Below are 26,124 nucleotides of genomic sequence, written 5' to 3' on the forward strand. Positions count from 1 at the left end.
GGTTGCTCTGAAAGTTTAGATACAAAAATAGCTTTTTGTTTTGTTGTGTCTGAGAGGGAGTTTCACTGTTTATCTCGGGCTGGCCTGGAACTCATCATATGACTTGGTTGGCTTCAAAACAATAGAGATTATCTGACACTGTTTACCAAGTGCTGTGATTAAAGGTGTGTATCACTATAAAAAGCTTTAAATAATGTCTTTAATCAAATCCTGGCAAATGGAGAATAAATTGCATTCAACATCAAGCATTATTATTTATAGTACAATGGTCTAGTTTTTGCATAGTATATAAATCTGAACAAGGCTCTGAATCTTTAAGCCTGTGTCTTCAGAAGATTATCCTGAGTATGTCACTTACTTCCTAGGTTTTGAGTAACTATGGTAAGGAATATAGTCAGGAGCTCATAGATTACAAGTTTTTGGTTTTGGTTTTGGTTTTTTGTTTGTGTTTGGAGCCTTCTAGCCTCAAGAAGGTTCTCTAAGATACTAAATGATACTTCAGCAGCCTCACTTCTGGGTTACATAGAGTGAGCTCTAGTCTATGGCCTCTGGGGTTGTAGTTGGCACTCTGGAGATAACTGTCTGGTACAGGATGTACTTTACTGAAGGGTTAAGCTTATTCTGGGAATATGTGCTTCTGTAATGGACTGTCTTGCAGATTCCTGAGAAAGTGATCAGATTACTGAGACATAATATTAGTAACATTCTCCTATAAGATATGTTGTGTCCTGTCACTAAGTCAGAAGACGGAGGGATTTAATGGAGGATAAAAAGTATACTTATTTATTAAAGCCCATGTTTCTCAGCTGGATATTAAGACACCATACTATAAGGCCTCAACTAATCCTAGGTGAATTAAAGAGGGTATGATAACGGATGAAGTGTATAAAAGATATTCATCATTTCCATAAACTATGCTTGCAACTGTTCACCAAACTTGAAATTATATTTAATGGCCAAATGAAATGTTTGTAACAATGAGAAAAACTTCTACATGAAACAAAATTCAGAAGAAAACAAATTAGTAATAAACTAACAAATGAGAAACCAAAACCTAAAATTACATTCTTATAATTGTGCTTTCATTTAAGAGGACTTATTCTAATTATAATGAAATACTCATGTTGTTTATTAGGGTTCTTTATTTAGTTCTATACAAGTTTAAGGAAGCAGAAAGAGCAGAGTCCTAGAGGCTCTGGAACAAAGTATGCCCATGCACCAGTGGAGATGTGTCCTGTCTCCACCAGGAAGAAGACTCTGCTCTATCACATCAGATTCTGGAGAACATTCCCAAACTCTTCCAGCTCTTCTCTCTGTTTATACAGCAGACTAAGACCTGTGAACAAATCACTTTTTTGTTTTGTGTTTTTGTGTTTGTAAGCAGTCACAAATTATTACAGGAAACAAATGAGAATCAGCTCATGGAATTTTTACCTTTACCTGTTGTTGGAGAGCCAATCAGGAAACTTATACAGTCTCTTCTCACAAATACAGGTGTAGTTTTTTTCACAATTATCAATTTCTAGTCTTGTTTTGGATAAGAACATACATCGGCGACCCGTTACATTGCTTTTCATTATGTTCAACGAACTGAAGAACAAAAACAATAATGGGTAACTGTTCAATTTTGAACATTCATTGAAATGAGTCATGGTTTAAAATGTTCCATTGGCCAAAGTATACAGAATATAGAACTATTAATCATAGGTTCATCACCAATTGCTCTTTGAAAAAAAATGGTTTCAGGATCACACAAAGTTTCCATCTGATTTCCCACTCACAATTATTTGGTCCGCAGGTAAATCAGATTTTTAATATTTACAAATAATTATTTTGCCTTAACCTGCTTTTACATTTGTATTTTTTCAACAAGAATGGTAGGGTAATACTAAAACACATGTGTATGTCACACAGAACAAGGCCTTATGTTCGTCTTTTAAAAAGAAAGAGGAGATTTGAAATAGAGCCACAGATGAGGGATTGTAACTAATGTTTTGGACTATATCCCTTTCTTCTTCCCTACCTCATATGTCATAGGTTCATGGAAACATGGTAATCTACTGAACTGCAAGTATGCAACACAACTATGATTTTTTCAGGATGTTATTCTAGAGGCCACAGCTACCCTTCTGTCAAAAAATACATAGCTAAATGAAAAAATACATTAGAACACAGAGCAAATTACTACCAACACAGAAGGATTGTGAGATCCAGGACAGTCTTAGCTAAGTAGCAAAACAAGAAATAAAAAGTAATTATTTCATAATTGATAATTAAGATCCTATTGTATAAACCAACATAAATCAGATTAACCCTTTACACTGAGGTGTTAGCAGGAGTTGAATGAACTTTAGATGGTCAGGGAAACACTATAGAGGAATAGTGCTATTTTCCTAATAGAGGAATCTGACTAAAGAATGCACTCAAAATCGAGATCCTCAATATTAAATCTAGCCTGACCTAGTGGGACTTATAGTCCTGTTTCATAGTAGTGAAGATAGGAAGATCAAAGTTTAATGCTAGCTTTCAACATATAGATAGTTTAAAGCTAGTTGTGTTAATGAGATCTTCTGTCAAAGAGAGAAAGAGAATGAAATGCATCCTAACTATGTGAGACTGAGACTTCAAAGGGATCTGTCTTTAGGAAAATATGTCACTGTTTTTGAATGTTGGATTTAAGATGAGAAGAAATGAAATCCTCAAATTTATCAAATTTAGGAATGTAAAAAAAATCCAAGGTAAATGAAACTAAGTTACTTATAGAGCATAGACCTAACAGGCAATATTCTTTAGGAATGAATATGGACATTAGTCAGCCACGAGATAGACTCATGGGTACATTCATAAAATCACATGCATACATCAAAGGAATAACCCAGCATACACCAGATGTTAACATAAGATAATTAATAATAAATAAAATGGATATAAACAGAAACTTGTACATAAATTGACATGACTCCTTTTGTAATTGTCAAAATTCCATAATTGCCCAAATTTAGAAACACTTATGTTCACATGTGAATGGAGAAATATTGTGGAATATTTTTGTGTAGTACAAAAGGTCTTTGTAACTAAAAGAATGAAAAGCTGATCAAGAAAACAGCTTGAGTTAGCTATAATGCCATGGTGACAACAATAATATGGAGAGATGCAAAGAAATACAGAGATAATCACAAATCTGTGCATTGTACATAATACTCTGCACTAGGACAACTCATTTTATTACATGCAGACTCCAGTATCAAAACTTAAATTTTGAAATTAAGTTATTAAACAATGATCCAAACTGTTTCAGAACTTAAGGACATGAGGTAATATACTGTATGATCCTGAACATGATATATCAAGAGAGACGTAGTCCAAAAAGCTGATAATTATGAATAAGCAATATGGATTAAGACATATTACTAGGTCCATACTGAATATTTAAAGGTTAATTATGATGCTATAAAAGAAATTTCTTCAACCTAGAAAGTATTTCTGGGCAGCTTAGGATTATAAATACAATAGACCGCATGTCTCATTGTACAGGGTCAAGTGCTGGGTAAGGAACAGAAAAGAACGACAGAAGGTAACAAAATTGTCCTGTTTTAGTTTGATGGTTTATATTGCTATGATAACACACCATGACTAAAACAAGTTGGGGAAGGAAAGGATTTATTTTGCTTAAACTTCTATGTGATTGCCCATCGTTGCAGGGCAAGAATCACACTGGGCATGAGCTTGATGGCACATATGATGCAGCTTATTGTCTTAGTCTCCAAAATTTGCTTGTCCTTCTTTCTTAGCATAGCCAACACCACAGTCCCAGGGGTGATACCAACAATAGTTTGTGCCCTCCAACACCAGCTAATAATTAAGCAAATGCCCTAAAGGCTTGCTTACAAGCAAATCTTATTGAGGCACTTTCTCAATTGAGATTCCCTCCACTCAGATGACAACACTTTTGTAAAGTTAACATCAAACTTCTTTGCAGTATGTTGATTGAAAAAATATATGTATTTATTAAAACTCATATTTTTTTAAGATTTACACTGATTTAATTTTATTATATGTAGACTCCTGTGTCAAGACATGAACTTTTAAATTTAATTCTCAAACTGAGCCAAACTGTTTCAGAACTTAAGGACTTTATGAGTGAATATACTGCATGATCCTGAATATGAAGAAATGTTGACAAGAGACATGATTGAAAAAACTGATAATTATGGACATGGATTATGGATTAAAATGTATTATTAGATTCATACAGAATTTTTAAAGGTTAATTATGATACTATAAAAGAAATTGCATCACCCTGAAAGTATTCCTAGGCAGTTTAGCATTATTACCATTATCATTGTTATTATTATTAGGGTTCATAAGACAGATTCTCATTCTGTAGTACACAGTGATTTCAAACATTCTGTGAAGCCCAGGCTGGCACCAAACCCATGTACCTATCAGATTGCACATCTTGAGCTATCTTAAGCAGCTGGCTGCAGTGAATATTACTCTATCTGTGAGATTTCAACTTTCATCAAATAGATCCAAGAGAAATAGACAGTGAATGAGGACATATATTGATTATGGAAGTTTGAATGAAATTCTTGAACTACTCTGGCAACTATTAATTCACTCTAAATAATTACATCTAGTAAATGCACTCTAAAAGTATAAATTATCCTATGTGAAAAAAGTAACAAGCACTACCCAACCAAATAACAAACAGAAAACCACAAACACATCCTAGATCTTAATTGTGCCACCAAACCCATGGATTGTTGAAGTGGTTGATACAGGTGATGATAAAGTGTGTGCTGTTTATTGGGATTATGCAAGTGCTACTGTGTCATTTGGGAAACAGATATGAATTCCTCAGGTTTTGGAACAAAAGCATCCATTCTAAAGACAAAGCTGGGTACCTGGAAGAAAGATATCTTCTGCTGTGTTAAGACAACAGATTTCAGAAGACCATTTCTTCCCTATTCATCTCATCACCATAGTTATATAGTAGACTGAGACCTGTTAAAACATTGTGACCTATGGTCACTAAGGAGTCACAAATCATCACAGGAAATTAACAAAATGACAAATGTTCCACTTTCATCTTTCCTTCACTTGTCACACCAAATAAGGGAATTTGTCTACTCTCTTTTCATAGACTTAGAAACAGGCTTTACCACAGTCATTTTATCTGTGAAACTGTAAAAATGCACTTCCTCTTCCTTATGTAATGATGCATCCTCTGGGGTGGGGAGGTGGGGGGACCCTCTAAAAAGTACCAGAGACCTGGGAGTGAGTGGTTCTCTGAACTCGATGAGGGTTACCTTAGCTAAAATATCCAACAATTGGGAGGGGGAACTCACACAGTCCACCTCCACTACATAGACAGGGCCTCATTTGGAGGGACAGGGTTACTAGACCACAGTCAAAACTTCATGCTCAGAATTGGTCCTGTCTAAAAGAACTGCAGGGACAAAAATGGAGAAGATACTGAAGGAAAGGTGGTCTAGTGACTGCCCCAACTGGGGATCTACCTCATGTGGAGACACCAAATCCTGACACTATTGCTGATGCTATGATGTGCCTACAGACAAAAGCCTAGCATGGCTGTCCCCTGAGAGGCCCTACCCACAAGTGGATGAGACAGATGCAGATACTTATACCCAACCATTGGACTGAAGGTGGGCAACCCCTTTGGTTAAATTAAGTAACATCAGCAGTCTCAACTAAGCCTGATCCCAGAGAGGTCCCATAGACTGATTCACCAACCTGGCAGCATACATAGGTTGGTCCTAGGCTCCTGGCACAATAATAGCAGAGAAAAGAATGGTTTGGTCTCAGTGGGAGCTGACAATTAAGGCCCCAGGGAAGGGGAAATTCTGTGGGGGAAGCTCTCAGAGTCAAGGGGAAGGAGAAATGGGAAGAGGAACAGTGGCAGTGGGACATGGACAGGAGGGCAATGACTGCAATGTAAATAAAAAAAAATAATTTAAAAAATCAGTATAAAACAAAAAAATAAAATGGATAGGTATTTAAGTCAGAAGCTTACATGTATTTAGGCTTAGGTTTTTAAAGCAAGGTTTATTGATCCAAGTATTCAGAATATGGACTTAATCATAAGTGCAACAATTCTAAGGTTTAACTTTTTTAAACTCATAAAAAGGTCTTGGGCCAGTAACATAGCTGACCGAACCTGACAACGTGAGTTCAGACTTCAGACCTCACAATGTAGGAGAGAAATAAGTCCCTAATTGCGCACTAGCTACATTACTGCTGTAGAATACACATGTGTATACATACCACAAAATAAATGAATTTAAAAAGAAAAATAAAAGTGGTCTTCTTGTCAAAACTTAACTCTTCATATAGTCTGCAGTGTTCATTTTTCATTAAGAAGTTAATTTAATTTTCAGTATTTCTATGGGATAATTTTATATTGAAGTTGGTTTACCCTGATACTCTTCACAAAAAAGATATATAAAAGGGAGAAAGAAGTTATGTGGCACAGAGGACAAGATCTCCTATGCCTCCATATTAAGGAGAAAGGTGAGGAGTGTAATACAGTCACAGAAGAGGGTTTGTGACGACTGTTGTGGTTCTTGCTCTCCTGCCATCAGAGACAACAGGAGTTCACTGAAATATGGTGACCAAATGACTTCCCTAAATGCAACACAACTGCAGTCTTAGGAAATGTAATTTAAAATGTAGAGAAAAAATACAACACTAGGAAAGGCTAGACCTATTAACTCACCAATTTGGAGGCTGAATTAGGAGGATTATAATAAGGTCAGACTAGGATATAGAGTGAGGCCCTCATTAGATATTAACTAATAGTTAAAGTATCACTCAGTTTTGTGAAGTGGCAGTATTGTAGCCAATGAGGTTTATCTGAAGTGTGATTATTGCTAATTAAAGTATCACTCAATAGAGTTATGAACAGTCAATAAGCAGATTCCTATACAGACTTAGGATTCAGCAGAGATGACATTTCATAGGATCAGCATAGCCTGGCAGCCAGTCCTTCTCCTAATACTCAGAAAAAAAGAAAAGGGAATGAATGTGAAATTGTCATTTAAATACTAAATGATACATCCAAGCTGATGAGAAGTTCAAGACATGTTGGGAAATACAGTAAATTTGAACCGGGCTAGCATAATGTGAATCTGTGTCGAAGAATTCCAGACAGAGAATTAAATCTGTCAAAATCCATGGTGCTCCAACACCAAATAGGCAAAACTTTAAAAAACAATTACCTTTGTTTAAAATTGGATTCAAATGAGGGAGAAACAAAATGTTTAAATTCATTATAGAAAGAGAAAAGAAAGGCAAATGAAACTACATAGCCCATGGATAACAGGCAGGAGAGGTGAGATACAGCAAGAATGTAGATACATGCATTAGACATCCAAGAGATATCCTTATGGGCACTCTCATTAAAGATGTATGTTGAACATGTGGAAGGATGAAAAGGATCCAGTAGATACTAACTATTCACAAATACACACGACACACCAGAGGTGCACCATGAGCTCTTATGTTCATTTTTACAGTGATGTTCACCTAGATCTGTCCACAGACAACACGAGTTAGGCTCACAGTTACTCAGTCTTTAGAAGTAATTGTAACATATGGGCAAGCTTCTGCATCTTTTCATTGTAGAATATGCTTGTGGTGGCCAGAGAAGCCTTTTGCCTCCTATACATTCTTACTGAAGTCTGAGGTATGGCAACCAGGGAACTGTTCTACAGAATAGTCAATGTCCACAAAGATATTTTAAACTGGATGCACACATCCTGTCCGCTTCTGGGACCTCACTATAAATATTATCACAGACCCATCTCTGTCTCTGTATGAAGGCTATAAACAAATTAATTAGCTGTATGGAAAATACCAGCAACTCCAGTGCTTGGGAGATCAAGTCAGGAAGACTAAGGCTAGTCTGTGTGAAATGATACTCTATATAGGCAAACCAAAATTATTAACAGTACTAATAATCTCTGAGATTAGAACATATTAGTACATCTTGTAAGACTGTCTGTGCTCTGGCTACTTCTGTGATAGACTTCTTAAGAGTGTCATTAGAGGAGCGAGAGGAACATATTTTCCTGAAGTCTTGAAACCTGGCTGTCCATGCTGTCAGGACCACTTTAGAATAGAAGTGAGTGCCCACCATCTTGGCTTCTGTGGCCAAGCAACCAGCTCAGCAGGGAGTGCATCTGACCTGAGGTCACCACCATCTTGGCTCCTGTGACCAAGCAGTCAGCTCAGCCAAAGACCTGTGCCACATCTGACACAGGGAAGATCCAATTTCCTGATACTCTCTAGAGAACAGGCAAGAGCAGGTGAATCACCACTGCCCCTTCCCATCGGATGTGGTAGACCTGTGCCACATCTGACACTGGGAAGATCCTACTTCCTGATACTCTCTCAAGAACAGACAGGTACAGGTTATTTGGTAGAAGTGGGGCATTCAAGAACCAGCATCAGCAGAACATTTGAAATCCAGCTGCAAGCCCTGTCCTAGGCCATTTGCTCTATAGAGTGATTGGCGCTTGGAGGTTGATCCTAAGGAGTCCACAATCTTCACTACCAGGCTGACCAGACAGGCAACACCAGGTACACAGAGAAAACCTGAGAATAACATTGCTTGAGACAAGGCACACTAGGGCTTTAATGGCATCCAATAGTAGGACAGCCCATCAGCAAGCTGTGCCAGGGACAACCCAGTTATCCAGGGGTGCAGAAATAGCCTTACAGGCCCATAGGAGGTTCAAGCACTGACTAGCAACAGCAGAACTAAAGCCAGAGATAACCAGATGGCAAAAGGCAAATGCAGGAATATTACTAACAGAAATCAAGGCAATATGGCAGCATCTGAACCTAATTATCCAACAACAGCAAGTGTACCAGGAGGTGTACAGAGGAGTACCAGGACAGAGAAGTAGGATGAGGTTGATTGGTGAATGGGCAGAGGGAAGAGGGCTTATTGGACTTATGAGGAGGGGGAACTGGGAAAGGGAAAATCATTTGAATTGTAAACAAGGAATATAGAAAATAATATTAAAAATTCATTTTTTCTTTTTTTTTAATATTTTTATTTTCTATATTCTTTGTTTATATTCCAAATGATTTCTCCTTTCCCAGATCCCCCCTCCCTATAGGTCCCATAAACCTTCTTCTCTCCATCCATTCTCCAATCACCTCCCGCCTTTTTTTCTCTGTCCTTATATTCCCCTCCAATGCTAGATCAATTCTTTCGAGGATAAGGACCCTCTCCATATTTCTTCATGGGAGTCATTTGTTATGCGATTTGTGCCTTGGGTGTTCAGAGCTCCTGGGCTAATTAATATCCACTTATCAGAGATTGCATTCCATGTGTATTCTTTTGTGATTGGGTTACCTCACTTAGGATGATATTTTCCAGATCAAACCATTTGCCTAACAATTTTGTGAATTCATTGTTTCTAATCGCTGAGTAGTATTCCATTGTGCAAATATACCACATTTTTTGTATCCATTCCTCCTTTGAGGGACATCTGTGTTCTTTCCAGCTTCTGGCTATTATAAATAAGTCTGCTATGAACATAATGGAGCATGTGTCTTCATTGCATGCCGGGGAATCCTTTGGGTATATGCCCAGGAGAGGTATAGCAGGGTCCTCCGGAATTGTCATGTCCAGTTTTCTGAGGAACCACCAGACTGATTTCCAAAGTGGTTGTACCATCTTACAACCCCACGAGCAGTGGAGGAGTGTTCCTCTTTCTCCACATCCTCGCCAACACCTGCTGTCTCCTGAGTTTTTGACCTTGGCCATTCTGACTGGTGTAAGGTGAAATCTCAGGGTTGTTTTGATCTGCATTTCCCTAATGACTAATGATATTGAGCACTTCTTAAGCTGCCTCTTGGCCATCCGAATTTCTTCAGCTGAAAATTCTTTGTTTAGATCTGTACCCCATTTTTTAATAAAGTTATTTTGTTCCCTGGGGTCTAACTTCTTGAGTTATTTTTATATATTGGATATTAGCCCTCTATCAGATGTAGGGTTGGTGAATATCCTTTCCCAATTTGATGGTTGATGTTTTGTCCTTTTAACAGTGTCCTTTGCCTTACAGAAACTTTGTAATTTTATGAGGTCCCATTTGTCAATTCTTGATCTTAGAGCATAAGCTGTTGGTGTTCTGTTCAGGAACTGTTCCCCTGTGCCCATGTCCTCAAGGGTTTTCCCAGTTTCTTTTCTATTATTTTCAGTGTATATATATATATATATATATATATATATATATATATATATATATACTGAACCCTTCATGGTACACTGCTCGGAAAGATATGTTATAGAATAATTAGATGCTGTCGTATTGTAACTGTGGCTTTTATCACAAGGAAATCATGCTTGATATTGCAATCCAAATCAAAACCCAAGATTGTGGGAGGTCACAGGACCTAGGTTGGAAACTCTTAAAATCACTCCTTTAAGAGGTCAGGAGTTAAGTTTTATTTTAAATTTTTATAGTCATGCCCTAGACCTGGGATGACCTCAACCTCCATTAGAGAAGCTTCTTTCACAATGGGAAGAATTTGGTATAGGCAGAATCTGTCCAAGTGCTGAAGAGAAGAGAATATCGGACAGGCGGTGGTGGCACATGCCTTTCATCCCAGCACTCGGTAGGCAGAGGCAGGTAGATTTCTGAGTTCGAGGCCAGCCTGGTCTACAGAGTGAGTTCCACGAGAGCCAGGGCTACACAGAGCAAAACCAAACAAGAGAGAGAGAGAGAGAGAGAGAGAGAGAGAGAGAGAGAGAGAAGAGGATATGTGCTCAGCCCTAAAAGAGACATCTATATCAACTTCTTCCCCTCTGTACCACCAGCAACACTCAGTGAACACTAGACAGAAGGACAGAGAAAGAATGTAAGACACAGAGAAGGAAAAGCTCTGTGAAATGCAGCCTTCCGGAGAAGATGATTTCTGCAAGAATGGGGATGGGCCCTTTATATCATATGAAATTACTATTGTTATTTGACTACTACTGGAAAGGGGATATTCATTACTTTTTGAGGGTGTGGTCACTGGGGTGTGTCCTACCTCCAGTGAATCACCTACAACCATGCACCTAATAGTTAGCTGAGCACATGTTAGAAATGATGCAGATGAAGCTTCTGGGGTGGTGTGGAGATGACATGATCTTATTTTATGACTGTGAGATTCTCAAAAAAATAGTATTAATAAAGATAATCAGTGAACAGTTTTCTATCAGATTATAAATAAACATAAAACTTGGAGTTTACATAACACAACATGTTGAAATGGAAGTTAGGCATACATACATATGTATATGTAAATATACTCTTATATTTATAAGTAACCAACAAGTATGTAAGCTAATGACAGTAAAAAAAAATGTCAAGTACATATGTGAGAGACTCACATTCATTGAATCTGTCATGATGATTCCTTGACTTCACACCATCTAAACTGGTTGTCTTTCTAGTGCACTGGACATTTTAGAACTCACAGTCCTGAGATGTATGCAATACTAAGCTATTCTTGGTCAGCTCCCAGACAATACATTTTCTTCTGTAACACTTGCTCAGACACTCTTATGAAATTTTCCTTACCACTGAGCTCCATAATAAATGAGGAAATCCATGTGAAACAAGAAAAAAGTTTTGCACACAATCCTTCTGATTCTCACAACAGTGTTAGATTCTAAAAATATCTGGAAACTTACAGTTTAGATGGGACATTGTCAATCCATGCCCATTTTTTTTTATTATCATATGACAATCCAATCCAGTAAGTGTCTGTAGTAATTTGGAGCTGAAGGAACTTCTGTAAGGAAAAAAACACACCTTATGAGGAAATTTCCATAGGTTTGATGAGAGGAGATTAAAACAATCAGGAAAAGTTTCCAGCATTCCTCTGTCATTCTCTTCTGTCTTGTCCACTCACTGCTCTGTCCCACCATGTTCATTTTCTAAAGTGACTTCCTATTAATAGCACACTTAAATCAAAACTAGCATCAAGTCAATAAGGTATTTAAAATAAATCTTCAGATGTCCTGAAATACTGGGTCCATGAAATTATTTGTGACTGTGTCTCATAGACAGTTTCACTATGTAAGCAAATCTGTTCTTGAAATCACAATCTTCCTGCTTAAGGCCCATAAAAAACGTGGGCAGCTAAACAATTTCTGATGCTCTATAAAATTATTCAAATGTGCATTAATGAATACTATGGAAGTGTATGGAAAATAATTTCCTGTCTTCAAAGAAATGTCATAAGGATGAAAAGTGCTATGTGGCATGATGTGCATTGAACTCCATGCTCCAGAGAGAAATTTTCCTGCTTCCAATCCAGAAGTGACAGAACTGAGAAGGTGGAAAGATATTTGGAAATTAGTAGAGTATCTTACACATGACATTTGAATGGTATGATGTCTAAGTGACTGCTTATATTTTAAAATATGGGTGGGCTTAAATTTAATTATGTTGATTGTATCTGTGTGTTTGTGTGTCTCTCTGTGTGCACATGCCCTTGTTTGGGTTGGTATAGAATTACTTTTTTTCCCTGTTTTTGTGGATGTAGTTTTCCTCCTTGAATTAGAGTTTTCCTTCTAATATTTTCTATAGGGCTGGATTTGAGGCTAGATATTCTTTGAATTTGGGTTTGTGTTGAAGTATCTTCTCCATCTATGGCGGTTGACAATTTTGCTGAGTATTGTATTCTAGGTTAGCATCTGCTATTTTAGAGGTTGCAATATATCTGTCCAGGCCCTTCTAATTCTTACTGTCTCTTTTACGAAGATGGGTGTAATTCTGATGTCTGCCTTTGTGAATTACCTGCCTCCTTTCCTTTGCTGCTTTTAATAGTCTTTCTTTTTTCTGTATATTTTGTATTTTGATTATTATGTGGCAGGAGAATTTTCTTTTCTTATTCAGTCTAACTTGTGTTATATAATCTTCATTTATGTTCACAGGCATGTCTTTCTTTAGGTTAGAAAAGTTTTCTTCTATGATTTGTTGAAAATATTTTTGGGTTTGGAGCTGGAACTCATCAACTTCTTCTATTCCTAATATTTTTTTGGTTAGGCCTTTTCATCATAACCTAGATTTCCTAGATGTTTTGTGTAAGGATATTTTTAGATTTAACATTTTCTTTCAAACATCTGCCACAGCACATCATCTCCAAGTAGCACAGAAAGCCAGGTATCCACCCAACCGTGTGGAGGAGACAGCCAGCATAGCCTGCACCCAGAGTTGATTGGGACCTCAGAGCTACATACCCAAATACAACTACAAAAGAGTGGGTCTCACAGAAGTACTTACATACTGGTATACACAGAGAGAATGTGTCTCCCAGGAGCACAGAGAAGACACTGTCAGCGATAGCAATAGCAGCTAATACTAGAGATAACCAAATGGCCAAAGGCAAATGCAAGAACATCGTCAACAAAAACCATGGCAATATGGCTCCATCTGAACCAAGTTCTCTAACAACAGCAAGTTCTGGATATCTCAACACACCAGAAAAGCAAGTCCTGGATTTAAAAATCACAACTCAAGATGCTGTTAGGGGATTTCAAGGACATTAATAACTCCCTTAAAGAAATTTAAGAGAACATGAGTCAACAGGTAGATGACCTTCAAAAGGAAACACAAAAATCACTTAAGGAAATACAGGAGAACATGATTCAACAGGTAGAAACCCATAAAGAGGAAGCACAAAAATCTCTTAAAGAAATAAAGGAAAACATCAACAACAGAATACAAGAGATAGAAGAATATTGGGTGCTGAAGATACCATGGAAAACATTGATTCAACAGTCAAAGAAAATACAAAATGCAAAAAGCTTTTAACCCAAAAATATCTAGGAAATCCAGGACACAATGAGAAGATGAAACCTAAGGGTAATAGGTATAGAAGAGAGTTAAGATTTACAACTTATAGGGCCAGTAAATATCTTCAACAAAATTATAGAAGAAAACTTCCCTAACTTAAAAATATAGATGCCCATGATCATACAAAAAGCCTACAGAACTCCAAACAGACTGGATCAGACCACAAATACCTCCTGTCACATAATAATCAAAACATCAAATACACTAAATAAAGAAAGATTATTAAAAACAGTAAGAGAGAAAGGCCAAGTAACATATAAAGGAAGACCAATCCAAATTACTGCAGACTTCTCACCAGAGACCATGAAAGGTAGAAGATCTTGGGCAGATATTATACAGATTCTAAGAGAACATAAATGCCAGCACAGACGACTATAACCAGCAAAACTCTCAATCACCATAGATGGAGAAACCAAGATATTCCATAATAAAAGCAAATTTACACAATATCTTTCCACAAATCCAGCCCTACAAAGGATAATAGATGGAAAACACCAATACAAAGAGGGCAACCACACCCTAGAAAAAGCAAGACAGTAATCTGTCAACAAGCCCAAAAGATGATAACCACTCAGACATAAAAAATAGCATCAAAAATGACAAGAAGCAAAAGTCACTAGTCCTTAATATCTCTTAACATCAATGGACTCATTTCCCCGATTTAAAAAAAAAAAAATCATATACTACTGGACTGGATACATAAACAGGACCCAGCATTTTGCTGCATACAGGAAATATACCTTAGTGTCAAAGACAAACACTACCTCAGAGTAAAAGGCTGGAAAACAATTTTCTTAGCAAATGGTCCCAGGAAACCAGCTGGAGTAGCCATTCTAATATCAGATAAAATTGACTTCCATCATAAAGTCATTAAAAAAGATGTATAAGGACACTTCATACTCATTGCACTGGCTATTCCTGGTTGTCAACTTGACTATATCTGTAATGAAGTACAATCAGGAATTGGAAGGCTCATCTATGATTCTAATCTGGAGGTTCAGACATACAAGTATATGACTTGGAACTAGGCATGGAGATCTTGAAGCATAGTGGCTATGAATTCCAGAACGTTAAGACAAGGAAATCTCTGAGTTCAAGGTCATCTACTATTAAAAGCCTGGTGGCACATGCCTTTAATCTGGGCCACACCCTCTGCTGGAGACATATATAAGGACATTGGTAGAAGGAAGACTCACTCACTCTTCCTTGTCTGCTTGCCTCATGGGACTGAACAACTGCTAGATCCTTGGACTTCCATCCACAGCTGCTGCTGACCATTGTTGAGGAGTTGGCTGTAAGTCATCAACAAATTCTCAAACTATATTGAGACTGTCCACATGTTCTGTGACTTTGGAGAACCCGGAATAATACACTCATCAAAAGAAAAAAACACGAAGAAGAACTCTCAATTCTGAAAATCTATGCTTCAAACACTAGGGCACTCTCATTTGTAAAAGAAAATTTACTAAAGCTCAAAGCACACATTGCACCTCACACAATAAATGTGGGTGATTTCAACACTCCACTCTCCACAATGGACTGATCAGGGAAAGAAGAACTAGACAGAGACACAGTGAAATTAATTGACGTTTTGGACCAAATGGATTTAATATATATATACACACACACACACATACACACACACACACACACACACACACACACACAGAGAGAGAGAGAGAGAGAGAGAGAGAGAGAGAGAGAGAGAGAGAGAGAGAGAGAGAGAGAGCATTTAATCTTCAAGCAAAAGAATATACATTCTTTTCAGCACCTTATGGTATCTTCTCCAAAATAGACCATATAACTGGTCTCAAAAGAGACTGCAAGAGATATAAGCACATCAAATGAATCCCATGCCACTTATCAGATCACTATGGAGTAAGGGTGGTCTTCAATAGCAACAAAAACAACCAAAGGCCCACATACACATGGGAGCCATGAACAATGCTCTACTCAATGATACCATGGTCAAGGAAGAAATAAGGAAAGAAATCAAAGACATTTTAGAATTTAATGAAAATTAAGGCGCAACATACCTAAACTTATGGGACACAAGGAAAGCAGTGCTAAGAGGAAAACTCATTGCCCTGAGTGCCTCCAAAAAGAAACTGGAGAGAGCATACTCTAGCAGCTTAATGGGGCACCTGAAAGCTCTGAAACAGAAAGAAGCTAATCTGCCCAATAGGAGTAGAAGGTAGGAAGTCATCAACTTCAGAGCTGAAATCAACCAAGTAGAAACAAAAAGAACAATACAAAAAATGAACAAAAGCAGGAGCTGATTCTTTGAGAAAATATAAAAGATAGATAAACCCTTAGGCAGACTAGCCAGAGGTCACAGAGACACTATACAAATTAACAAAATCAGAAACAAAAAGGGATATATAACAACAGAAACTTAGGAAGTTCAAAAAATCACCAGATCCTACTACAAAAACCTATAGTCATCACAACTGGAAAATCTGGAGGAAATGGACAATTTCCTAGACAGATACCAAATATCTAAATTAAATCAGGATCAAGTAGACCTTCTAAACAGTCAAATAACCCCTAAAGAAATAGAAGTGGTCACTGAAAGTCTTCCAATCAAAAAAAGCACAGGGCCAGATGATTTTAGTGCAGAATTCTATCAGACCTTCAAAGAAGACCTAACACCAATATTCTTTAAACTATTCCACAAAATAGAAACAGAAGGAAGACTACCCAACTTGTTCTATGAATCCACAATTATACTGATACCAAAGCCACACAAAGACCCAACAAAGATAGAGAATTTCAGAACAATTTCCCTTATGAATGTCGATGCAAAAATACTCAACAAAGTTCTTGCCGACCAAATCCAAGTACACATCAAAACTGTCATTCACCATGATCAAATAGGCTTCATACCAGGGATGCAGAGTCAATATACCAAAATCTATCAATGTAATCCACTATATTAACAAACTCAAAGAAAAAAACCACGTGGCCATTTATTTAGATGCTGAAAAAAGCATTTGCAAAATTCTGCCTTCCTTCATGCTAAAAGCCTTGGAAATATCAAGAATCCCATGTCCATATCTAAAGGTAATAAAAGCAATATACAACAATCGAGTATCAGACATCAAACTAAATGGAGAGAAACTTGAAGCATTCCCACTGAAATCAGGGACCAGACAAAGCTTCCTTCCCTCTCCATATCTATTCAATATAGTACTTAACTAGAGCAATTAGACAAGAAAAGGAGGTCAAAGGGATACAAATACGAAAGGAGGAAATCAAGTTATCCTTGTTCGCAGATGATATAATAGTATACTTAAGTGAACCAAAAAGCTCTACTAGAGAACTCTGGAAGCTGATGAACAACTTCAGCAGGGTGGCCAGATATAAAATTAACTCACACAAATCAGAAGCCCTCCTATACTAAAAGAATAAACTGGCCGATAAGGAAACTGGGAAAATGACTCCCTTCAAAATAGTCACAAACAATATAAAATATCTTCAGGTGGCTCTAACCACACAAGTGAAAGATATGTATGACAAGAACTTCAAGTCTCTAAAGAAAGAAATCAAAGAAGACCTCATAAAATGGAAGATATCTCATACTTATGGACTGGTAGGATTAAAATTGTAAAAATGGCTATCTTACCAAAAAAGCAATATACAGATTCAATACAATCCACATCAAAATCCCAACTCAATACTTCATAGAGCTAGAAAGAGCAATTTGCAAATTCTTCTGGAATAACAACAACAACAACAACAAAAAACCCACCTGGATAGCTAAAACCATTCTCAATTGTAAAAGAACTGCTGGGGGAATCAATATCCCAGACCTCAAGCAGTACTACAGAGCAATAGTGTTAAAAACTGCATGGTATTGTAGAGTGACAGGCATGTAGATCTATAAGATAGAATTGAAGACCCAGAAATGCACCCACATACCTATGGTCACTTGATCTTTGATAAAGGATCTAATTTCATCCACTGCCAAAGTGATAGCCTTTTCAAGAAATGCTGCTGGCTTAACAGGTGGTTAGCATGCAGAAGAATGTGAATTAATTGATTCTTATCCACTTGTACTAAGGTCATGTCTAAGTACATTAAGGACCTCTACATAAAATCAGACATACTGTAACTAATAGAGAAAAACCGGGGAATAGCCTTGAGCACATAGGCACAGGGGAAAAACTTCTGAACAGAACCCCAATAGCTTATGCTCTAAAATCAAGAATTGACAAATGGAACCTCATAAACTTAAAAAGCAAAAGATACTCTCAATAGGACAAAATGGTATCCCACAAATTGGGAAAAGATTGTTACTAACCATACATCCCACAGAGGGCTAATATCCAATAATACAAAGAACTCAAGAAGTTAGATTCCAGAGAGCCAACTAACCCTATTAAAATGGTGTACAGAGCCAAACAAAGAATTTTCACTGGAGGAATATTGAATGGCTAAGAAGCACCTAAATAAATGTTCGACATCCTTAGTTATCAGGGAAGTAAAAATCAAAACAACCCTGAGATATCACCTCACACCAGTCAGAATGGCTAAGACAAAGATATTAGGAGACAGCAGGTGCTGGAGAGGTTGTAGAGAAAGAGGAACACTCCTCCACTGCTGGTGGGATTGCAAGCTGGTAAAGCCACTCTGGAAATCAGTCTGGGGGTACTTTGGAAAATTGGGCATAATACTACTGTAGGACTATGCTGTACCTCTCCTGGGCATATACCCAGAGAATTCTTCCACATGTAATAAGGACACATGCCCCACTATGTTTACAGCAGGCCTGTTTATAATAGCCAGAAGCTGGAAAGAACCCACATGTCTTTCAGTGGAGGAATGGGTACAGAAAATGTGGTATATATACACAATGGAGTACTATTAAGCCATTAAAAATAATGACTTCATGAAATTCTTAGGCAAGTGGGTGGAACTGGAGAATGTCATCCTGAGTGAGGTGACCCAATCAGAAACAATAAGAGTCACCAAGTACTCCCAGAGCTCCCAGGGACAAAACCATCAACCAAAGAGTATACATCTCAGAGTCACCCATGGCCCCAGACATAGCCACAGAGGATGATCTTGTTGTACACCAAATCAGGGAGATGCCATTGGCCTGGAAAGACTTGATGCCGTAGTGTAGAGGAATAGCAGGACAGGGAAAAGGGGGAGGGTTGATTGGGGAAGGGGAGATGGCTTATGGGATTTATGGGGGAAGGGGGATTCAGGAAATGGGGCATTTGTAAATAAAGAATATACCTAATTAAAAATCATTCTTTTTATCTTCTAAGACTGAGATAAACAGAGAATTCTCAACACAAGGGTCCCAAATGGCCTAGAAGCACTCGACAAATTCTTAAAAATCCTTCATCATTAGGAAAAGGCAAACCAAAAACATCTCTGAGATCCAGTCTTATACCTGGCACAATGGCAAAGATAAAAACCTCAAGCTATAGCACAGGGTAGTGAGGTTGTGAAGCAAGGGGAACATGTCTTCATTGCTAGTGGAAGTGTACAATCACTCTGGAAATCAATTCGATAGTTTCTCAGAAAATTGGGTATAGATCTACCTCAGGACCAAGCTATACCACTCCTGGGCATATTCCCAAAGGATGCTACACTACCTCACAAAGGCATGCACTCAACTATGTTTATAGTAGTTTTATTTATAATAGCAAGAAACTGGAAACAACCTAGACCGATTTCCCTCAACTGAAGAATGAATAAAGTTAATGTGTTACATCTATGCAACAAAATATTATTCAGTCAGGGAAAAAAAGACATATGAAATTTGCAGGCAGATAAGTGGACCTTGACAACATCCTGTGTGAGATGACCCAGTTCCAATGGGACACACATGGTATATACTCAACTTAATAGTTGACATTAGTCCTAAAATACAGGATGCCAATGCACCAGGCCACAGACTGAAGGAGGATGGACTGGAAGGAGGGTACAAGCAAGGATGCTTAAGTCTTACTGGGAAGAGGAAACAGAACAGTCTTGGTATGCAAATAGAGAGTGCAAACTGGGTGGGAGTAGGAATCATGAGGGGAGTGGAGGATCTGGAATTCCAGTATGGAGAGGGGGCAGAGTGGAAGACAGGATGGCTTTGTGAATGAAAGGAAATGATTAGGAGGTAGGAAGCATCTCCAGAAAGAGACAGAGACCTGGGATAGGGGAATCCCAAACAATCAATGGGTGTATCTTTCAGTGTGACTTACAGCATTGGGTCATATGAAGCTTGGGGAGACTATCTCCTGTGGCTTGGCAGGAGATTGAGTAGAGCTATTGAACCAATAAGACTCCTAGTAGACATTCAACCCCAAATATATCCTGTCTACGAGAAATGCAGGGTTTTGGATAAAGCAGAGACAAAGGGAACAGTCAACCAAAAACGCACCCAACTTAAGGTTCATCCCATGGCCAAGCACCAATCCCTGACACCATTAATGATGCTCTGTTATGCTTTTAGTCAGGAGTCTAGAATGGCTGTCCTCTGAGAGTTTCCACCCATCAGCCTACTCAGACAGGTATAAACACTCACAGCCAAACACTAATGGAATAATAGAAGAAAGGATTGTCGTCCTTAAGAGGATAGGAACTCCTTAGTAAGACCAAAAGAATTTACCAACCTGGAAGCTTGGAGCTTCCAGAAACTGAACCACTAACAAAAGAACATACATGGGATGATCCTAGGCCTCTCCTCACATATGCAGCAGATTTCCACCTTGTTCTTCATGTGGGATCCAAATGAAGGGATCAGGGCCTATCCCAAAAGTTGTTGCCAGTATGTGGAATATGTTCTTCTAGTTGCACTAACTTGTCTGGCCACAGTGAGAAAGGATGCACCTAGACTCTAGAAAACCTGATAAGTCAGGGTGGAGGGATATCCAAGGGAGGATCTGCTCCGTGGGGAAGGACAGGAAGTATGGGGGAGGGATTGTAGGAGACATTGACAAGGAGGTGTTATTGACTGGAATATAAAATGAACATGTAAAATAATAACAATAATTGTAATAATAATTTTGATGATGTTTACTGTATCAAATGGATAATTATACCATTATTTGACATTAAAACCATTTTAAGTTGTTGTTTAAACATATATTAAATTGATGTATAAATATTCTACCATGTTATAAGTGAGCAAGATTTCAATGATATTCTGAAATCATTTCTCTTGAAAAAAAATCTTTGTATTTTACGAGATTTCATTAGTAATAATGTAAACGTAATATGTCAGAATCATGGAAACTTTACTTTCTTTTAAATACTCATTTCTAAAGATGGGATTCATTTTTTACAAAACATAAAATTACTATTCAGTAAAAATTATAGACAGTTTTTGTGAAAATCGCAAAGGGGTTAACTGGTTAAACCATTAGTTTGCATGATTCTTATATTTTTTCCATTCTGCCGGCAGGTGTAGAGTTCAACTCTTGTCCCTGTTGTCACCTGATTATTGATCTCAGGCAGCTGCACTTCTCAGTTCCAAATAGCAAACCCTACACAATGGACTCTGGAGATTTAGTTCTCACTGTATAGAAATAAATAACTGTCAGTTACAGGATGTGTTCTACCAAAGGGTTGTGGCACTATGTGAAGAGAAGGAGTAAGCTACCTGAGACTGTTACTGCACAATTTGGTTCACTTTAAAGGAAAACCATGTACAAATAAATGTAGAGGTCTCTTTTTAAAAACTGTGTAGAGTATGTCATTATTGAAGGACTAGAGTCAGAGTCTAAGAGAATAAATGGATATGTAAGAGTTGGTGGTACCAGTTCATCTTCATCATCTATCCTCAGAAGAGAGAAGTTGCAATTCTGGCAGATCTGTTTACATCCATTCCAGCGTTTGTTGTCCATGATGAAATAATAACATTTTATGCCATTGCAGAACCAGTGTCCATCCATACGTTTGCCTACAACAGAGAAGGTAAATGTTTAAACTTCACATTTTCTGGTATTCTGTTATCTGAACATCTGAACACTGTATTGATTAAACCTGTGTTAAAAAAATAAAATCTCACAGTTCTCAGAAATTGAGATTCTATAATGCCCAGAGACTCCTGTACACCTACAATCTACACAACACTGTTGATAACAGTATAGATATAGAAATATTTTATGTCCATCATGAATGAGTCAGTAGAGAAAATGTAGCACATAGACACAAAAGAATACTATTTAGCCTTTAAAGGGACATGAATTACCAGTGCATGATTATGTCTGCCTATAATCAGAGCACTCCAAAGAATAAGGCAGGACGGTCACTACCTATTTGAGACCAACCTATGCTAATTGTGACGTCGATGCCAGGCTTGTGTATACAGTGAGTTCCAAGTCACCCTGGGATACAGAATGACATCATGCATCACACTGACACCCAATAGTGGGATCCTGACTTAGGTGATGAACATGGATGAATTTGAGGATAGTTTGCAAAGTGAACCATGCCAGGCCTAGGACCACATTGTAGAGGAATTTCCCTTAATTGTCTGATTGGTTAATAAAGAAAAATAGCCAACACTCGATAAAAATGAGGAGGCAATCTTTCCAGACAAGAGAGGAAGAAGAGGGGAGGAAGAGAATTTGGAAGAGACTACTGACATAGGAGGACAGAGGTAGAGAAGTTGGAAGGATGATAGAGCAGATATGCATGGCCTGAAGAAACTGCAAGTAGCAGGTATTTCATAGCTCGGAAAGAAAGCGGTGTCACGGCATATCTGCCCAATCCATGTGTACATTTCATAAATATATAACTGAGTTTTGTTTTCCTTGCATGAGCTTATTGAGCATTGAGGTTTACAGCAACACCACCCTATATGATTCCATGAAGATCAAGTTTCTAAAACAGCCAAGTTCTATGCTGCAAAGGCTTGTGAAATACTAGTTTCTGGAGGTCACTCTATGAGCACTTGCTACACAGAGGCAGTTAAACTGATGACAAAATTCTAGATCTGCAGTAATACATTGTGACTACACTGGTCCACTTAGCATTGTGAGATGATCTTTGTTAAATGCTCTTAAGAAAATAAGAGACATAAAAGAGAGGTTTTTATATAATCTCCTGATTGTGGTAATGCCTTTAGTGCCATGCCACATGCTTGAATCTGTCAAGCTTAAGATATTAAAATGTGTGTAGTTAGTGTAAAAAGAGTATCTCAATATTATTATTTTGCTTAGTGAGGTTCTGGGCATCACTTAAGACATTAAAATTTGTGTAGTTGGTGTAACAAGAGCACCTCAATAGTTCTATTTTGTTTAGTGAGGTGCTTGGGATAGATATACTCTATTAACAAAATTTATCTCCAACATTTGCTTTCCTGCAGAGAGGTATTATTGTGAAGCTCAGGCTAGCGTTGAAATTTGTGTGCAGTCCAGATTGTCATGACAGTTATAATCTTCCTCCCTCAGCCTCCTAATTACAGGGATTAAATTATTTTTAGATGAAGACGTTATTTTATAATAATGACCAAACCCTTTTTCATGAGCCTGGAATACATCACTGATATGTTTCGTATCCTTTTTCATTTCCTGTCAAATATTTTATAATGTAGCTATTTTAATGATAATAGTCCTTGCATAATGCTGGTCATTAACCAATATTAACATAGCCCAGTGAGATTATATACAAGAGTATTTGTAAACTTTAAATCCTGAAGAAAATGTTTAATGAAAATTGATAAACCGTGTCAGTTAAAGATCACCAGTAAGGATGAAAGGCAAGAAAGGTTCCTTGTGACACTTGACATTTTCATCTTTCAAGCCTAATTCACTGTGTTACTGACAGAGTTACAATGTGTGCACAGCATGGTGAGACCCCATGTCTGCTCCAGGGAGGGTTCCTTTGTGTCAAACAGGCCAACTCTCTCAAAACAAGTCAGATGGAGAACAAACACACACACACACACACACACACACACACACACACATACATACACACACATAATAAATTTTGTTACTGAATCCATATAAATGTTCATTTTAGAGTAAGTATTTGGTAGATGCACTCTTACTAAAAGCTGCCACATTCTATCAGCAACAAAGTTAGAGATTCAGATTTTACAATATAGCACAAGGATCTGCATTTTGGGGGATTATGACTTGTGATTCATTCTTCTGGGACCAGTAGGAGCCACAAAGTTCCCTAAGTTCTATCAACTATAAGATTCTCCTAGCACAAAACTGTGATTACCAGGCTTCTAGGACCTGAGAAAAGTTAAAGAACCCCCAGATCATTAACTCACACATCAACAGCATCATAAGTGATACTTGACTTCAAAGCTGTGGAAGGGAAAAAACAATAGAAAATAATGGAATTATCTTTTCAAGATTCCCCCCCCCTCACCTCTGCGCTCTAAGCAATCCAAAACGATCTTGGTTTCCCCGTGGCATCTGTTCTGTTGTCTGTTGAGGGTGTCTAGAAGATTTTTGTAGGAATCACATTCTATAGACACATTTGCCAGCATCTCTTCCTTTAAATAGCTTTCATTTTGCATGGTGCTGTAGTTATGGCGAAGGTTGTTTAGTGTTTCCTGCAGTTCATGTTTTTCTTGATTATTCTGAAAAACTAAAGTTAGTAGCAGACATAACATCAAAAATGCTCATAACGAGTTTATTGAAATTTATGATTACAGAAAAAAACTTCATGTTGATGGCCAATACATGTCAATACTTGAGTTCCTTCATTAAGCTTTGTAAATCAGCACTTCAATTAACTCACTGTACAAATAGTAACACCAATATTCCCTATAGGTAAGTTGAATATAAAGTAAATAAAGCAGCTGAATAAAATTGCAGTGGAATATTCTTTATGTTGGAAGTAACTACCTGTTTCTTAATTTTTACATCACACATTTACAAACAAATACCTAAGTAAAATATGTAGCAAATGCATAACCCACAATCAAAATTTGAGCTAAAAAATGATAAGAAATGGCACAATTGTTATTGGAGCATAAGAAAATCAAAATATCCACATATATATCTGTGTTTAAGCATAGCCTGGAAGTGATAGTCTGTATATGTGTGAAGGAATCCAATAAAGTTGGATTAAAATTTTAAAATTTCATGGCTTTATACAGGTGCCTTTTTGCTTAACCATGGACTCAATATATGCTGCGGCAAAATGAAAGGAAGGTCATCATTTTTTGTACCACTGTTTATCTCAGAATATTTACGTAAGTTCACAAATACTTGAGTTAAAAAAGCAGGTTATCAACAACTCCTTAGAACAAACATAACCAAGAATAATAAGGAACAAGGCAACTAACAATAGTCCCAGGTCTGACAGATTAGTTATGTAAGGGAACAGGACATTGCAAGAAGTCAGGGAAAAACATTAAAGTCCAGAGATTCTGGATCATCCCTTTATTATAGGCAGGATGATGGACAGTGTGCAACTTCACAGTTCCTATCTACAGCTATTCTTTAGACAGAAGATCAAAGAAGATGTATCTCATTTACTCACTGTTTGTCATCAACACTGCAACAATTACCAGCCGAAGTGAACAGAGGATTCCAAGAGTTATCACAATGAGCTGCCATGGGACTGAACATTCTTAAATCAACAAAACAAAGCAATAAAATCATCAACATGAAAGAGCACACCTAGATACTAATTATAAATTGTGTAGCATGGAAACAAGGGGAAATTTTGTACAAGTCTATGGAGCAAAGTTATTGAAACAGTAATGTCAAAATTGTATATATCTACCAAAAATGGACACATTGTAGTATTCCTACATGTGTGAAGGAATTTGAACCCATTTCAGCTTTGGCTTTATATTGTGAATACTCCTGATTCAACCTAGAAGAAGTTGAATGACAAAAATATGCCCTTACCCAGTTATACAGGAATAGGTGTACATTCTACAGAGGGCTTTGGAGGCAAAACTACAATCTAAGTACAAGATACCAAACTGGAGCATGCATTTCAGCAAAGAGGATAACTGAGGGTGGAGAAGAAGGAAACAGTGATGGACGTTCTTGAGAACTTGTAGGGAACTGTAACTCCTCTAGAACTGATACATCCCCATCTTGTAAAGGTCTGATAAGTGAACTATCTCTTTTTCCCTGTAAGGTAGTGTTTGTTCTATATAATAGTAAATATTTTTGTGTACCTAAGGCATTTTCAATCTGAAAGTCATGCTTCTGATCACCATTCCATAAAAGAAGCAAAAGATCTCAGCTTGGGGTATAGCTGGGTACTGAGTACTTATATTCAAGTCAAAAGCAAAATTTTCTC

The 26,124-nt window shown here is 37.5% G+C and overlaps 1 protein-coding gene and 1 long non-coding RNA gene across 24 annotated transcripts in view; one reads left to right on the forward strand and one right to left on the reverse strand.

Moving 5' to 3' along the window:
* LOC127679301 (killer cell lectin-like receptor 5) overlaps positions 1-26,124 on the reverse strand; it is a 403,713-nt gene that overhangs the window by 105,225 nt on the left and 272,364 nt on the right. For 5 of the 23 annotated variants that reach the window (XM_052175035.1, XM_052175034.1, XM_052175060.1 and 2 more), the window contains one exon: positions 1,441-1,590. The exons of 7 other annotated variants lie outside the window; for them this stretch is intronic. In XM_052175035.1, the coding sequence (XP_052030995.1) occupies positions 1,441-1,590 (150 nt within the window). Of the gene's footprint in view, positions 1-1,124; positions 1,351-1,434; positions 1,591-11,717; positions 11,819-21,653; positions 21,797-24,225; positions 24,448-25,347; positions 25,438-26,124 lie in introns of those variants that run through there. 11 more of the 23 variants (XM_052175062.1, XM_052175061.1, XM_052175067.1 and 8 more) reach the window with 7 other exon arrangements.
* Positions 1-26,124, forward strand: part of LOC127679316 (uncharacterized) — an 83,695-nt gene that overhangs the window by 30,732 nt on the left and 26,839 nt on the right. Inside the window, exon 2 of the long non-coding RNA XR_007976733.1 lies at positions 6,126-6,152. This is a non-coding gene — a long non-coding RNA (uncharacterized LOC127679316). The remainder of the gene's footprint in view (positions 1-6,125; positions 6,153-26,124) is intronic.

The sequence above is a fragment of the Apodemus sylvaticus genome, chromosome 2, assembly GCF_947179515.1.
Source record: "Apodemus sylvaticus chromosome 2, mApoSyl1.1, whole genome shotgun sequence".
Taxonomy (NCBI): Eukaryota; Metazoa; Chordata; class Mammalia; order Rodentia; family Muridae; genus Apodemus; species Apodemus sylvaticus.